The sequence below is a fragment of the Ceratotherium simum genome, chromosome 4, assembly GCF_057802395.1.
Source record: "Ceratotherium simum simum isolate JZ-2026a chromosome 4, ASM5780239v1, whole genome shotgun sequence".
NCBI classification, from domain to species: domain Eukaryota; kingdom Metazoa; phylum Chordata; class Mammalia; order Perissodactyla; family Rhinocerotidae; genus Ceratotherium; species Ceratotherium simum.
The window spans coordinates 37380239-37398058 of NC_141903.1; the positions used below are offsets into that span (position 1 = coordinate 37380239).

A 17820-nucleotide genomic window follows, 5' to 3' on the forward strand; every position below is an offset into this window, starting at 1 on the left:
TGTATCTCTAGATTTAAATTTACTTAAATTTTATGAAAGATTTTTACATCTATGTTCATGAAGGATATTGGATCTGTAGTTTTCTTTGCTTGCTATGTCTTCGTCTGGTTTTGATATCACTATAATGCTGGCTTCATAAAAGGATTTGGCAAGCGTTTCCTATTATTTTCTGAAAGAGTTTGTGTAGAATTGGTATTATTTCCTCCTTAAATGTTTGGTAAAACTTACCAGTAAAGCCATCTGGGCCCGAAGTTTTCTTTGTTGGAAGGTCTTTTTTTAAATTACTGTGTTCATTTTAAATACCTTTTTTTTTTTTTTGGTGAGGAAGATTCGCCCTGAGCTAACATCTGTTGCCAATCCTCCTCTTTTTGCTTGAGAAAGACTGGCCCTGAGCTAACATCTGTGCCCATCTTCCTCTATTTTGTATGTGGGTCGCAGCCACAGCATGGCTTGATGAGTGGTGTAGGTCTGTGCCCAGGATCAGAACCTGCGAACCCCACGCCACTGAAGTGGAGCACGTAAATTTAACCACTACGCCACTGGGCTGGCATGTTGGAAGGTTCTTTAAACTAGAAATTCAATTTCATGATATTCACTTTTTTTTTTTTTTTTTTTACTAGTTTCTTCAGGCACAGTTCTTGTTTGAGATATTTCTTCTTTTCTAATATAGATGTTTAGTGCTATAAATTCCCCTCTTAGCACTGCTTTAGCTGCATGCCACAAATACTGATATACCATGCTTTTACCTTATTTATTTGAAAATATTTTCTAATTTCTCTTGTGATTTCTTCTTTGATCCATGGCATATTTAGAAGTGTGTTGTTTAATTTCTAAATATTTGGGTTTTTCCAGATTATCTTTCTGTTTCTAATTTATTCTTTTGTTGCCAGAGAACATAATTTATATGATTTCAATTGCCTTAAATTTATTGAGACTTATTTTATGACCCAGAATATAGTCTTTATAGTCTATTTTGGTAAATGTTCCATGTACACTCAAAAAGAATGTGTATTCTCCTGTTGTTGGAGTGTCCTATAAATGTCAATTAGGTCAAGCTGATTCATGGTGTTATTAAGTCTTCAATACCCTTACTGATTTTCTGTATACTTGTTCTCTCCGTTGTTGAGAGAGGGTCTTTGAAATCTCCAATTACAGTTGTAGATGTCTCCATTTCTCCTCTTAGCTCCATCAGTGTTTGCTTTACATGCTTGAAAGCTGATATTAGGTGCATAAATATTTAGGACTATTATATCCTATTGATGCACGGACTCCTTTATTATTATGAAATGATCCACCTTATACCTACCAATATTCTTTGCTCTGAAATTTACTTGGTCTGATATTAATATAGTTACTCCAGCCTTCTTTTGAATAGTGTTAGCCATGGTGTATCATTTTCCGTTGTTTTTCTTTTAACCTACCTCTGTCATCATATTTAAAGTAGGTTTCTTGTAGACAGCATTTTAATTGGGTCTTTAAATAAAAAAAAATCAAATTTGACAATATCCACCATTTAATTAGTGTTTAAGTCTATTCATATTTAATGTAATTATTAATATCGTCGGGTTTAAATTTACTATCTTGCTATTTGTTTTCTATCCGTCCCATTTTTTGGTTTTGTTTTTCCTCCTTCTTTTGAATTAATTCAATATTTTTTATGATTTGATTTTGTGTCTACTTTTGGCTTATTAGCTTATACCTCTTTATTTTTTAGTGGTTACTCTAGGGTTTGTAGTATCTTTAACTTACCACAGTCTATCTTCAAATATTATACCACATAACATATAGTGTAAGACCCTTACAAAACTATACTTCTCTTTCTCCTTCCTTTCCTTTGTGCCACTATTATTACATATATTAATTTTACATAGATTATAAACTCCACAATACATTTTACTACTTTTGCTTTAAACAATTATCTTTTAGAAAGATTAAAAAACAAGAAAAAAAATGTCTTTTATATGTACCCATGTATTTACCACGTAGGATGTTCTTCATTCTCTCGTGCAAATCCAAATTTCCATATTGTATAATTTTCTTCTGCCTGAATAACTACCTTTAACTTTGTTTGTAGTGTGGATGTGCTGCTGCTTTTTCTCTTTATCACTGTTTTTCAGTAAGTTGGTCATGATGTGCTTTGGTGTGGTTTTCTTAATGTTTCTTCTGTTTGAGATTTATTGTTGGATGTGTGGTTTTATAGTTTTCATCAAATTTGGAAATATTTTGGCTTTACTTGTTCAAATATTTTTTTCTGTCTCTGCCCTCCCAACCTTTCTCTTTCTGGAACCCCAATTATATGATTGGTAGACTGCCTGATATTTCCTGTAGTTCAGCAAGGCCCTCTTCAATTTATAAATTTAAATCTTTCTTCTCTCTGTGCTTAGTTTTGGATAGTTTCTATTGCTATGTCTTCAAGTTCACTGTTTGTTTCTTCTGCAGTGTCTAGTTTGCTGTTAATCCCATCCAGTGTTAATTTTTTTTGAGATATTTTTCATCTCTAGAAATTTCATTTGGGTCTTTTATATGTCTTCTATTTCTCTGCTCGTCATGTTCATATTTTCCTCTATGTCCTTAAGCATATTATAAGATTTATAATAGCTGCTTTAAGGTCCTTTAACATTAATTCCATCACCACTGCCATTTCCAGGTTTGTTTCTATTGACTGATTTTTCCCCCCAGATTATTGGTCACATTGTTCTGCTTTTTTGCATATCTGATAATTCTCTCTCTTTTTTTTTTTTTTGTGAGGAAGATCAGCCCTGAGCTAACATCTGCCAATCCTCCTCTTTTTGCCAAGGAAGACTGGCCCTGGGCTGACATCTGTGCCCATCTTCCTCCACTTTATATGGAACACTGCCACAGCATGGCTTGACAAGCGGTGCATCAGTGTGCACCCAGGATCCGAACCCTAGGCCGCTGTAGCAGAGCACACGCGCTTAACTGCTACGCCACCATGCCAGCCCCCTGATAATTCTTGATTGAATGCAGAGCTTTGTGACTTTTTTGTTTCTGAGTATTGGATTTTGTTGTAATCCTTTACAGAATGTTTGGTTTTAGTCTGGTGCCTACTTAAGTAACTTGCAGATCAGGTTGATCCTTCTAAGGCTTGCTTTACACTTTGTTATGGCAGCTCCAGAGCAGCTTTTATTCTGGGACTAAATTAGTCCCACTACTAAGGTGTGACCCTTTTAGACTCTACCCAGTGTCTCTCCACTCTGGTGGGAATAGAAACTGTGCGTTCTTGTAAATTATTCAGTTGATTGCTTTCTGAAGGTTCTTTTTTTGGCCTTGAGGAGTTTCATTTCACGTATGTGCAGATCACTATATAGCCAAAAAATTGAGGTGCTCTCTCTACAGACTTCTAGTGTTCTCTCTCCATGTGGCTCTGACCTCTGCAGTACTCTGCCTCACTGTTCTCAGACTCTGATCTCTTTCTCAGCTCAGCTGAGATTGTCAAACGCTGTTTTAGTTGCCTTTCCCTGTGCTATAGCCTGGAAACTGCCTTCAGGCAGTAAACTGGGGCATTTGTAGGGTTCAGTTTGTTTCTTCCCTTCTCTTAGGGATTACAGACTCATGCTGCCTGTTATTCAATGTCTGAAACCATGGTTTCATATATTTTGTCTGGCTTTCTTGTTTTTTATAGCAGGAGGGCAATTCCTGTAGCAGTTAATCATTCATGGGTGGGAGTGGAAGCTCTAACAGCTACATAACATGTAGTACCTAGTGGGTGTCAGGCCCTGTGCCAACTACTTTATGTACATTACCTTATTTAAGCCTCACAAAAATGCTGTGCGAGAAGTACTCACATTATCTTTGTTTTATAGAAAAGGAAACTGAGGCTCTTAGGAGTTAAGTAATTAGCCCAAAATACCATAGTTGATGCAATAAAATGTGGAAGTAGGTTTCAATCTCAGTAGCCTAAGCTCTAAACCACTATGTTATAATGGTTATACTGTATCTCTGAAGAGGAAAGAATGAGGAGGTCAAGGGGCAAGGAGAATTCTTGGCATGTAATAAGATAAAGCAAGAACAAAGGGAAGCAAAGGATATGAACAGACATTTCTCCAAAGAAGATAAACATAGGGCCAATAAAGACATGAAAAAATGCTCAACATCATTAATTATCAGGAAAATTTGCAAATCAAAGCCACACAACAAGGTACTACTTCACAGCCACTATGATGGCTAGAATTAAAAACACAGACAATAGGGACCAGCCTGGTGGCATGGTGGTTGGGTTCGCATGCTCTGCTTCGGTGGCCCAGGGTTCACAGGTTTGGAACCCGGGCACGGACCTACGCACCACTTATCAGGCCATGCTGTGGCAGGAGTCCCTCATATAAAGTAGAGGAAGATGGGCATGGATGTTAGCCCAGGGCCAATCTTCCTCAGCAAAAAGAGAAGGAGTGGCAACAGATGTTAGCTCAGGGCTAATCTTCCTCACACACACAAAAAAGAGACCCACAATAACAAGCATTGGTGAGGATGTGGAAAAACTGGAACCCTCATATATTGCTGGTGGATTATAAAATGATGCAGCTACTTTGGAATACAATTTGGCAGTTCCTGAAAGGGATAAACATAGAACTGTCATACAACCTAGCAATTCCACTCCTAGGTATTTTCTCGAAAGAAGTGAAAACATATGTTCACACAATAATCTGTATACAAATGTTCACAGTGGCACTATTTATAATAGCCCAAAGTGAAAACAACCCAAATGTCCATCAACTGATGAACGGATAAACAAAATGTAGTATATCCATACAATGGAATATTATTTGGCAATACAAAGGAATGAATTACTGATATGTGCTATATAACATGGATGAAACTTTAAACAGTATGCTAAGTGAAAGCAGCCAGTCATAGAAGGCCAAATATTGTATGATTCCATTTACAAACCTTCCTTGACTTATGATGGGGGTATGTCCCAATAAAGTCATTGTTAAGTTGACAATATCGTAAGTCAAAAATGCATTTAGGGGCCGGCCCGGTGGTGTAGCTGTTAAGTTCATGCGCTCCGCTTTGGCAGCCTGGGGTTCGCAGGTTCGGATCCCAGGTGCAGACCTACACACTGCTTATCAAGCCATGCTGTGGCAGGCGTCCCATAAGGAAAGAAGAGGAAGATGGGCACAGATGTTAGCCCAGGGCCAATCTTCCTCAGCAAAAAGAGGAGGATTGGCAACAGATGTTTTAGCTCAGGGCTAATGCTCCCCCCCCCCCCAAATGCACTTAATCCACTGAATATCATAGCTTAGCCTAATCTATTTTAAATGTGCTCAGATCACTTATATTAGCTTACGGTTGGGCAAAATCATCTAACACAAAGCCTATTTTATAATAAAGTGTTGAGTATCTCATGTAATTTATTGAATACTGTACTGAAAGTGAAAAACAGAATGGTTGTCTGGGTACAGAATGGTTTTAAGTGTAGTTCGTTCACTCTTGTGATCGCATTACTGACTGGGAGCTGTAGGTTGTTGCCACTGCCCAGCACCATGAGAGAGTATCATACCGCATATCACTAACATGAGAAAAATTCAAAATTCAAAATTCGAAGTACGGTTTCTACTGAATGTGTATCACTTTTGCACTATGATGAAACTGAAAAATCATAAGTTGAAGGACTGTAAGTCACGAACTGTCTGTATATGACACATACAGAATAGGCAAATCTATAGAGACAGTAGGTAGATTAGTAGTTACCAAGGGCTGGGGGCGGGGGCAGAACGGGGAGTGACTGCTAATGGGTACGAGAGTTTTTTTGGGAAGTGACAAAAATGGAATTAGACAGTGGTGATGGTTGCACAATCTTGAGAATATACTAAAAACCTTTGAAGTGTATAGTTTAAAAGGGTGAGTTGTTTTTTTTTTTGTGAGGAGGATTAGCCCTGAGCTAACATCTGTCGCCAATCCTCCTCTTTTTGCTGAGGAAGATTGGCCCTGGGCTAACATCTGTGCCCATCTTCCCCTACTTTTTATACGTGGGACACCTGCCACGGCATGGCTTGATAAGCGGTGCATAGGTCCATGCCTGGGATCCAAACACGCCAACCCTGGGCCGCCAAAGCGTAGTGTACAAACTTAACCACTACACCACCGGGCCGGCCCCTAAAAGGGTGAGTGTTATGGCATGTAATTATATCTCAATAAACATGTTATTTAAAAAAAAAGGGAAGATGAAGAATAACCCTTCTTGACTTGTTTTAGCCCTCCCAGTTAGCCTGGAGTATTGGCAACTGTAATAAATGAAGCTAAGTAGCCAAAGAGGGGGCACAAACCCATTCCTCCTTCTTTTCCAAGTCCCATAACTCCATTGACAGGTTACCTTTAGAACTGTGTAAGACAATATTAGCTTACCACTGCGTGGACGGCTCTTCCTGAGCCTGTAACAGTCAAGGCAGACCCCAAATCCGCATTTGCGACAAACCCAATGGATGTTGAAGAGAGTCGTTTCACATACATCACACATCTCCCGTACACCACGCACTGCTCGCTTCCATGCGACTTTCTCTGGTGGAAAGAGGAAGAGGAATATTGTTGCCATTGACCACCCTGAACAACAGCAAAAGTCCCTAGGTCCACTCATTCCTATTAAGCTGTTTTGTCCCGCAATAAAAATCAAAGATTCAAAAAGTTTGTGTTTCTACCACTTTAAGAGAAATAAAATACATGGAATTTCCACTATTTCTGATCAAGTGTCAACAGAGAATGAACGCCACATATTGTCACTTAAGATACTATAAAATTTTCAATTTGGGGGAATTTGAAATAAGAGGATTTTTCTCTTGAAATTTAGGGCATAATTTCATAGTACAGTTTTCCTTGGTCTAGAAATAGGGTACAGTGTAGTATCTCACAGACATGGAAATATCATCAATGTCTGAATAACATGGGTTCTAGGTGTGAAACATGGTATCTGGTAGCACTTCATCTATTCACAAACCAGAGTATCATTTATTAATACAAGTTTGTTCAAAGCAAACTGAAAATATTCAGAGTGAACCAAACCCAAACAGGGATCAAAATGCATATTATCGCAGCTGTGCTACAAAAACGAAAGGCAAGCAGGGAAGGAGTTTTTGGTTTGTTAATTTTCAAAGACTAAAAGAATGAGGGTTGCTGGATATAGTTAGGGCTTCAAATATTTAGTTTGCTACAAAGAGAAGTCTTATCAGTCTTAATTCATCCATAGAAAATACCATCTGCCACTCCTTCCACTCTTCCCTTTAAGGAAAAGAAAATGAAAGTTTCCAACTAGGAGTGCTTGGAAGGTGCCTTACGGTGTGGCTCCACCATCATCATGGCCTCCTTCTCGGACATCACAAGCTGGCAGAACTGGTCCCCAACGTTGGCCAGGATGTATTTTGAGGTTTCTAGGTCTATCCCTTCTGCTAGGGAGGAAGAGGGAATCCACAGGTTCATAGCATCAGGGTCACTTTGCTGGGGACTCAGAAACCCCTCCACACGGAGTACCCCCTTTCGAGTGAAGATCAACCTGAGACAGGAAGACAGACAGTCAAATACACGGTAAATAGCAGCAGCAGTGCAAACTAACACACACCTCAAATCCTAGGACCTAAAAGAAATTAAATGAGACTTAATAGGAATCAGGCTGACTTAAGAATTTTCACCATATTTGACCAACACAGTATACATTCTCTGCTTGTTAACACTTAATAAGGTCTGGGTTCTTTAAAAAGCTGTCCCCAGAAATGCCTATCAGTTTCTCCATCCACCTGTTTCACACCTACACCAATACCACTGAACGGTGACCAGAGAAAAACACAGAGCCATGCTCACTGTCACATTTTATTTATTTATTATTATTTTTTCCTCCCAAAGCCCCAGTCTGTGGTTGTATATCCTAGTTGTAAGTTGCTCTAGTTCTTCTACGTGAGCCACCACCACAGCATGGTAACTGACAGGTGGTGCGGTTCCACGACCAAGAAGCGAACCCGGGCCTCCGAAGCAGTGAGATTGCCAAACTTTAACCACTAGGTCATCAGGGCTGGCTCTCATTGTCACACTTTAAATTCATGTCTGCCCATCAGGTGAGCCCATAATATTGCCTGGCAGTCATAATACAGTTTCCTGGTGTACCCCCTCTCCTAGATATGTTTCATATCTTCTCCTTTCTTTTCAAACCTCCAATATTATTTTCTCCATGAGGAAGGACCTTGCTAAGTATTCCACTGAGAAAATACAAGGAGCCAGAAGAGAACTCCTGCAAGCTTCCACCACCACAGCACTGCAACTTCCTGGGTGCAACTGGGCCCATATACTCCATCTGATCTTCTGCTACTATGAATGAACTAGGCCCTGGCAAAGCCCAATCTCTCCACCTATGCTCTGCATCCTATCCTCTTTCATAGGCATCCCTCTACTAATTCTCTCTTCTACATCATTTATTTTCCTTTCTGCTGAATCATTCTTGTCAGTATTTGAACTTGCTATCTCAAAAATCCTCTAAAAATATGTGTCTGAAAAATCCTCTTGATCCTACACCCTCCTCCATTTATGTGCTTGTTAGAGCAGTTTCTTGAAAGAGTTGTCTCCACTGATTGTCACCAGTACCTTTCCCTTTTATTTTCTCTTAATCTACTCCATCAGGCTGTCGTCCACCAATCTACCAAAACTGTTTTTGACAAAGTTAATCCCCCTTGTTAAATCAATGGTCACTTCCAGTCCTTTTCTTACCTGACCCAATCAGCAGCATTTGCCACAGTTCCTTACTCCTTTCTGGAAATACTTTCTTTAGTTGTCATCCAGGGTAGCTCAATGGCTTCTCTTTCTCAGCCTCCTTTACTAGTTCCTCCTCATCTTTCCCATTTCTAAATGTTGGAGAGCTCCAGAACTCCGTCCTTGGACTGCTTCTCTTCTGTACACTCTGACTCCTTAAGCGATCTCAATTAGACTCACAGCTTTAAATACCTAGTGACATCCAAATTTTTATCTCTAGCTTGGACCTCTTCCCTCAGCTCTAGAGTTGTATATCCTGCTGCCCTTTAACATCTCCATTTGGAAATTTAATAGGCATCTCAAATAACATGACCAAACTAAATCCCCATTTTCCTCCCTAGACCGGCTTTTCCCTGAGAAATCTTATCAGTAAATGGCAATTCCATTCTTCCAGTTTTCAGGCCAAAAGCCGTAGAATCATCCTTGACTCCTTTCTTTCTTTCTTTCATACTGCATATCTAACCCATCAGAAAATCATGTTGGCTGTACCTTTAAAATAAATCTTTAATCTAACCACATCTCATCACCTCCATCACTAACTCTCTGCACTAAGTTACCATCCTTTCTCACCTGGATAATTCCAACAGCCTCCTAATTTCTCTCTGCATCTGCCTTTGCCTTAATGTGATCTATTCTCAAGAAGGTAGTCACAGTGCTCCTTTAAAACATTCATCAGTGTCACTCATCAGCTCAAAATCTCCAATGATCTTATTCAGCATAAAAGCCAAGGTCCTTAGAGTAGTCTTAAAATGTGGACCCATCATTAACTCTTTGACCTCAACTCCTTTCCTCCTTGGCTTACTCTATTTTAGCCACCCTAGCTCCATAAACACACTAGGAATATTCCAGCCTCAGGATAGTTGCTCTTGTTATGCCCTCTACCTGGAATACTTGTCTCCCAGAAAAATGCATGGCTCACTCCCTCACCACCTTCAGGTCTTTACTCAAATCATCCTATTTAAAACAGTAGCCTCTCTAGCCTCCTCATACTTCAATCCTCTTTCCCTTCTTTATTTCTCTCATAGTCATTATCAGTTGACATACTATATATTTAACCTTTTTTTTTTAAACATAATTCACATTTTATTTTATTTATTTATTTTTTTGTGAGGAAGATCGGCCCTGAGCTAACATCTGCCAATCCTCCTCTTTTTGCTGAGGAAGACTGGCCCTGGGCTAACATCCATGCCCGTCTTCCTCCACTTTATACGGGACGCCGCCACAGCATGGCTTGCCAAGCGGTGCGTTGGTGCGCGCCCGGGATCTGAACCGGCGAACCCTGGGCCGCTGCAGCAGAGCGCGCGCACTTGACCGCTTGCGCCACCGGGCCGGCCCCTTAACCTTTTTTTTCTTATTTACTGTCTCCTTCTTCAAATATGATGCAAAACTCCTGAGAGCTAGAATTTGATGGCTTTGTGCAGTGCTTAATCCTCAATGCCCAGAACAATGGCTGGCACACATTGAATGCTCAATAAACATTTGCTGAATAAGTGAATCCATACCCCGTGGATAAACCATTTGGATTTCTTTATTTTAAAAATTATGGGCCGGCCCTGTGGCTTGGTGGTTAAGTGCGCTCGCTGCGATGCTGGCGGTCCGGGTTCAGATCCCGGGTGCGCATCGAGGCACCACTTCTTTGTCCATCCTGAGGCCGAGTCCCACATACAGCAACTAGAAGGGTGTGCAGCTATGGCATACAACTATCTACTGGGGCTTTGGGGGCAAAAAATAAAATAAATAAAATCTTTAAAAAAAAAATAAATAAATAAAAATTAAAGGTTTTTGAAAGATCACTTTGAAGAAATTCTTCTAAGTTTACTGAGCAGAGGAAAAGTGACTAAATAGCTGTTGTTTGGTAAAAGCAGGGGATATTCCTAGGATTTTCATCAGTTATCTCTATTTCAAAGATGCTTCACATTATCTCCTAATCTTACTTCCCCTTCTCTCTAGGAGACTCAGGTTACTCTAGCACTGAAGAGAGGAGTAAGTGGTCAGGCAGACCATACACAAAATGGAATTCTGCTTATACCACTGGTTTCAAATGGAACCCAAATTAGGAATAACTCAACGTAGCTCACGGGCGGGCAGCTGAGACTGTTCAACTTCAATTCTCCAAGGACAAAGCCACATGTCATTTCACAATCCAAACAACTAAGTGGCTACTACTATGATAGAGCCTCAGCACAGACTCAGAGAGCAAAGGGGTAAGAAAAACAAAGAGTAAGATGGTGAGATATGTTTACAGATTCAGAGAAAGAGTGGGAGTGAGGTATCATTAATGGAAACTGGAAAGGAGACAGAGAGGAGTTTGGGTACCTCCGGAAGTGAAAGAAGCGGCAGGCCACAGTGGAATCATCTTGCTCCTGTTCCTTAAACTTCCGATACCGCTCCAGGCGGCACTCACGACACTTGTGCAAGTGAGGGGCTACATTGATGCATGACCCATCCTGCAGGAAGGGCTCTCCGGACTGCTTCAGCTTTTTCACTTTGCTTACATCTTTCAGGACTGACTGGCCAACTGTGGCAAGGGAGGGAGGAGAAATGGTAGGTCATGAGAAGTATAAATGAGACTCAATAACATGATCTTGGGGACAGATACTTGTCCTGACCTGGGCCACTCCTCTTTGCGCTGCTTGGGCATGTGCCCATCAGGTCCATCCTTGACAGAGAAGAAGCGAAGAGAGCACAGAGGCTTCAACTAGGAGCTAAGGACTATGGAGAATTTGTGGGATATGCCCCATTATAGCAAAACAACTCTGGGCATGGGTGAAGAAAACTCAAGATGGGAGAAGGTAGCCACCACCTGCCTCTAGCCCCTCAGGATACGACTGTTCCAATTAATCAAGGACTCTTGGCCTCCCATGGGATACCAATACCTAATGACGACAGCTATTTTTACCACCAAACTTTCTCTTACACACTTGACCTGCTGGACCATACCTCACACCACAGGAGTTAATGGCTTTTGGGAAAAGTGTTAAAACCTTATATATGCGCCAGAGAGAAGCAAACTGAGGAGTGATACTCTTTGCTTCAAGTCCACGAAAGGCTGCTATTTGAGAATGGAGGCCAGTACTCAGTAACTCCCCTTAAGTAAATTAAAGAGGATGGGCCAAAGGGAAGTAGAAAGGGATGAGAAAAACACAAAGAAAGAGGTCCTGACCAAACATTCTATCAAGAAAGATCAAGGATCTTCCTTTGTGGGATTATCATTATACAGGACAGATACTGCAGCTGCTCTTCAGCACTTACAGTGCTAGTTTAGGTGCAATCTTGCCCTGAACCAGGAGGTCTGATGAGGGACCCCTGCTGGGCCCTTTTGGCTATGTAATTTTATAAGATTATAAAACCTTCCATCAAAGGGAGGGCCTCTGCTGCCCAAGAGCACAACAAGCATTCAAGGCCAGTGTCAGAGCCAAGCCCATGTACAGCCCCAGCAGGATCACCTTTCAGGGGTGCAGTCCGAGGCCGGCCCTTGGGGGCCTGCTTCCCTTTGCCTTTGCCCAGCAACAGCTCAGCACTGCGCTCCCCATTGGGGCCCAGCTTCCCCATCAGGTGCTCCGGAATCCCCTTCAGGCCAGTCTTGGCCTGCAGCTGCTCCTCAGAGTCGCTCAAATCTGACAGGTCACTGTTGGTGCTGGAGTCCGAGTCCTGTCTGCAAGCCAAGCTTCGCTCATCCAGTGAGAACCTTTTCACAGCTTCAAAAGGAGCTTTGTTCTCCTGTGAAAAATCTGCTGGGGAGGACAGAAAGCTGCCTGAGTGCCTGCCAAAGACGTTACCAAAGGTTTTGAGGAGGGGATTGTCTTGCTGCCCAGGCCCCACAGTTGGCCTCTCCTCTGTGGGGCTTGAGGAGAGAGTAGGCATCTCAATGGGCTGGGTGAGGCTGCTGGTGGGTGAACTGGAGCGGCCATTCCCCATGGCAGAGAGGCTTGGGCCCCCGGTGGTAAGAGCTGAGCCCAGAACGCCAGGCACCAGTTTGGAGGAGTCAGTTGTGATGAAGAGGGTTTTCTTCTTTGCTAATGATGCCGAATCTGCAGAGTGAGACTCGGGCCAGCTTAGTGCTGCCTTGGAGGTGACAGTGGTAGCAGAGGAAGAGCTACCTGATGCCTGAGATGCAAAGCTGCTGAAAGGGCTATGTTCAACTTTCTCCACAAATGCCAGGAAGGGGTTAGAGGGTTCTTCACGGGACAGTTTAGGGGGCTGTAAAAATAGATTTTCATGACTCTCTGGGGTACGGGCATTTAGGAGGCTCCGTGGGAAGGCTGGCGTGAGGGTGGGCATGGACTCTGCAGGCATTTTCCGGTCCACAGAGCTGCCAGCCTTAGAGCCTAATTTAGTGTCTACTCCAAGAGCGGATCTGCCTTTACATAGGCTCTCAAGGCTTTGTTTGAATGAGTCTCGACTGGAGGAATCATCAGCCAAACTCTCTGAAACGGTAGTGAAGTAGTTACTGGTGGGTAAAGTTTGTGACATGCATTGAAAAAACAAGTTTTTGGAGAGATCAGAGTCTTTCTGAGACTCTGGTGCAGAGCTACAGCCAAAAGAGAAGCCCAAAGGTTTGTTTTCTGTGGCTAGAACCCCATTGGACTGGCTCCTTCCACTTCCAAAAGTTAAAGGTTGTGATGAACTTGGAAGAGATGCTCCAAATCCACAAGAGGCCAGAACAGAATTTCTTGAATTCTGAAAAGAAGATAGCCTGAGTTAGTGACACTGGCTTCTCTTGACAACCTTATGATCTCTTTCTTGGACCTAGACCAAAATTTCTTGTGGGTCAATCAACTTTTCTCTCCTACAATTCCATGAAAACTGCTCTTACAACTAGATTTCACCAGCATTAGGGAAGAAACCTGCCACAGACCACACAGAGGGCACCTTTAGCAAGGTGAGCTAGAGATAACAGGATGTCATTCATCCTGCCACTCCCTTGGTTGTTAGCCAATTGGTTGTCACAGCACTAGGAGGCCATGTAGGCTTCTTAGTATCCATTTGGAAATGAAGACTCCACCTGGGAATTGGAAAAAAGGGTTCCTGAACAGACATCAGCTTTTACTTTGAAATATATCTACTGACCCTGTAATATTAATCTACCTCAGCGACCTTAGCGGCTACTGTTAAAGTTTTGATTTATTTAAGCTACTGCAAATTACCCATCATACAAAAATGACTTCAGCCCCATGACAAGCCAATTGTATATTAAGGAAAAGTATTTTCTTTATTAGTTTGAAACTTCCCAAGATGGACTCTTTTGGAATTTGGCCATTTATTTATGGATTCAAGTCAACCTAAAAGTTGACTATCTGTTTCAATTAAAGTTAGACCTAAAGATGCTAAATTAAACACACTAATTACTGAACCCTTTTATTACCATTAGGATCTAACAAATCTCCAAACAGGAAAAATGTAGATACTGATATACCCACCAAACAAAAGCATTCAGCATAACAAAAGGGGGTGAATGAATAAACACTTTCCTTTTTTTACCTTGAAAATATTAACTTCTGCATGTGAATAAAGAAGGGTGTGTGCATAAAGAAGGGTAGGATCACTTTCATATATATTACACACATATATATGTACGCAGAGAGAAACATCCACAGGTAGATATGAGCACTTATGTAATATTTGTTAATTTAATAAAATCTGATCCCTGGGACTTGACTTATGAACCATAGACTACTAAAAACAATTCACTTTCTGGTAGTAGAGGACAATATCCCTAAAGATTCACTTTAAAACTGTGGAAATAAAAATTATTCCATGACTGCTTAATGGATATGGAGTTTCCTTTTGGGGTGATGAAAATTTCTGGAACTAGGCAGTGGTGACGGTTGCACAACATTGTGGATGTACTAAATGCCACAGTATTGTACACTGTAAATGGTTAAAATGGTAAATTTTATGTAATGTGTTACTATAGCACAATGAAAAAAATATTCCAGATAAATGAAAGGGCTATTGTTAAAAAAGGGGGAGTTTCCATTTATTTAAGGTATTCTTTAAATATGCAAGAGGAGTCTATACTAGGACTTTCCTTGACGGCTGTATAGAGGCAGGAGAACCAGACAGGCCACCTATGGCTTGCCTCCTGTTGACGTTTGCTACAGAGACTGCTTCAGGGCATTTTGGAGTTAAAAACTTAAGTTCATTATTCTTTCTTCTTTTCCTTCTACTAACCAAAAACCATTGACTTAAACCCCCTCCCAACAAAAAAGATGAGGACAGACAGATACAGCCCTGAGGCTTTGCTATTGTTTCACTAGCAGGATTTGGCCAGGAGCCTTGACACCCGCATGACTGCAAGGAACCAGTATGGGTAGCTTAGGTTTCACTACTAAAGGTACCCTTTAAAAATAAATACACACATGAATGAAAAATAATTTGGATGGTCCTTCATTTTCCTTCAAATGATTACATTCCAAATCCTTTTCTTACAAGAAAGTGATGACAAACTGATTTCAACTCAAATTTTAGGGCAAGAGGTTTCCCGGGGGCTGTGTCCCTATTTTAGATTTGACATCATAATGGAAACATCCATTTCTGTACTTTTAAATCATATCCCAGGAGAATACCTAGGCTGACACACTAGCAAAATTACTGTTTGTCACAGATCTCCGACCTGTTTAGAAAATGCCCTTTGAATCCATATTTCATCTATTCAGCTTTGCTATTCCAAGAATAACAGCATTCAGTGGATCTCTTCTTGTAGTATATAAAATTTGGTCTATTTTGTAATCCCCATTTACATCCACACTGCCTTTGACATGGAGTAGATTTTAATTAATCTGGGCAGTATGCAGTATGATGACTTACACACACTGGTAATCCACATAAGATCCTCACCTAGTTCTCTTGGGAATTCTGGTCAACTAACAGAGGACAAACCATGAACAGTGTGAAATTTGCATTTACAGTCCTTCTCCTCTTCTACCTGGACATTTCAGCTCCCTCTCCATCCCTGCACACTAGGGATTAACAAATTGCATTTGCTAGGGAGGGGAAGAAGTCAGATGAAATGTATATGCCATGTTTTATCTGGCATTATTATACCTAAAATGATTTCATTTTAGGATGTGAGCTACTTCAAATAGGGATTTCAAATCTTTATTTATAATATACAGTACTTAGCACACAGTAGTTTCCTATACATAATTTAAAAAATCATTTAGTATTTTATCTTTGTAGTTCATATTCCAGCTTGAGTTAACAGCCAATTTGGAAAAAAATATGACTAGCATCATAAATCATAGTTTGGTGACCAAAATGAGTCAAAAAGACTCTAAGAACTGATTTTGATATTGTTTCAAATTTGATGGGGGAGCCAACTTGACATTAACTTGTATTTAACAAAAGTTCCATTTCAGCAACAATACATGCATATCAGATAAAGAACACAGTAAACTGGATACTACTGTGATTAATTCCATCAAATTTTCCAGGTACGGCTTTAAAAGATTAAGTTAGTAAAAAGAAAAAAAAGAAAACAAAACACTTTTATAGCCATATCAAATCATGGAAAAAAGCCTAGCCTCAAGAGAAAATATCATAGAAAACGATGAACTGAAAACACGAGTTGGTAATAGTAGCTTGCACATAGCCTTAATTATAGTATTCACTATTACCAACACTGTAATTCATTACCCTTGTCTCTCATAGGCCTGGTGGAGGCTTAACCACTACATGAACTAAACAGATAATTGAATTAAAAAGATTCCCTACCAGATCTATTTTAACATCTCATTAAATTGGATTGTATAATCAGTTTTGCTTAGCCCCATTGTTAGGTGACTTTTAAGAGCTGATAAAGTTATTAATATATACACATTTGTCCAATGAGCAATGAAAGACTATCCACAGAGTACAATTTAAGCACATCTCAGAAATACTCCTTCCCTATGGCATTTGAGATGCCTTTTAATGTGTTAACAACAAAGTAGGGTGAAAGAGTGAACCCAAATCTCGCAAATCTGCCCTTGAAACGACTCACCTCTCCTGGGGCCTGCAACCAGCTGCCTTTCTGTTTTTCTGCCCCAGTCCCTGCTGCAAGGCCAGTGTCTGAGATCCTCACCGTGGTTGGGGTGGAGCTGGCGGTAGTGACCACAGCTGCTGAAGCCACCATGCCCTGGCCAACTTGTTCCAGTGTTTTTCCTGCCTCTTTGTTTTCGGCTCCACCCACCTCTGGGACCAAAGGTGTCTGACCTGTGGCTGCAGAATATGGAGTGAAAGGTACAGGTGTGTCTCCACCTACAGGCTCATCCTGCACCACCAGAGTCCTGCCGTTTTCTTTGGTGTAAGTGGCAAAGCGAATGTTGCGGTTTATCTGGGGGACAAATGTAGTCGGTGGCTGCTTGGCTCTCTGATCCAGCCCTGGCTCTCCACTGGCATTCCCTCCTTTCCAGGGCCCTCGGCTCGCCTCACCTCCATCGCTCCCATTACTGTCTACTTCACCCCTGTCTCCTTTTAATTTCTTTGATGCAGAGTCACACCCAGAGTCCGAAGCACTTTTCCTCCTCCGGCCATCTTTCCCCTCTATGCTCTCTCTCTTCTTCTTTCCTTTGGAAGATTTTACTGCTTTTAACGTACCCCCCTACAAAACAAAATTCAAAAAAGTTTTATTACAATGGACCTTCCATCCTGTGAAAACCATAAACCATTAGCTCTTTCCTACCTCTAGAAGCAGACAATCAAAGCAGGCACAGGTTGCCAAGTTCCAATGCCAGCTCTAAGACATCCCCTTTGTCAAAAAGCTCCAATCTTCCTGTGACTCAGTTTATACATACATATTCAAGATAATGGTTACTAGACCTTACTTGGCAAACTTTCCCTTAAATAAAATGTACTACTTCCTCAAATGGACTTTTTTGAGGGTTTTAAAAATTTGTGGAATTTCTTTTACAAAATAGACTGCTAGAGGTAGGCTGGGGGCTCATTTGCCCCTTGATGAAAAAAGTCTGCTTTATTTCATATTTATTTCTTTGTTTGACAGAAACTGGCATTTCAAGTATTGAAATAAAAAGTCACTAAAAACTGGTGACAACTTAACAATAGGAAAACCAACATTTGTGAGTCTGTGACCTA

The 17820-nt window shown here is 40.9% G+C and overlaps 1 protein-coding gene across 2 annotated transcripts in view; it reads right to left on the reverse strand.

Annotated features, from left to right (window-relative positions):
• KDM3B (lysine demethylase 3B) overlaps nt 1-17820 on the reverse strand; it is a 62499-nt gene that overhangs the window by 19064 nt on the left and 25615 nt on the right. Inside the window, exons 7-11 of one of the 2 annotated variants that reach the window (XM_004420134.2) lie at nt 16730-17329; nt 12192-13425; nt 11062-11263; nt 7287-7501; nt 6364-6516 (exon numbers count right to left, since the gene is read on the reverse strand). In XM_004420134.2, the coding sequence (XP_004420191.1) occupies nt 6364-6516; nt 7287-7501; nt 11062-11263; nt 12192-13425; nt 16730-17329 (2404 nt within the window). The remainder of the gene's footprint in view (nt 1-6363; nt 6517-7286; nt 7502-11061; nt 11264-12191; nt 13426-16729; nt 17330-17820) is intronic. The other variant, XM_087429732.1, reaches the window with a different exon arrangement.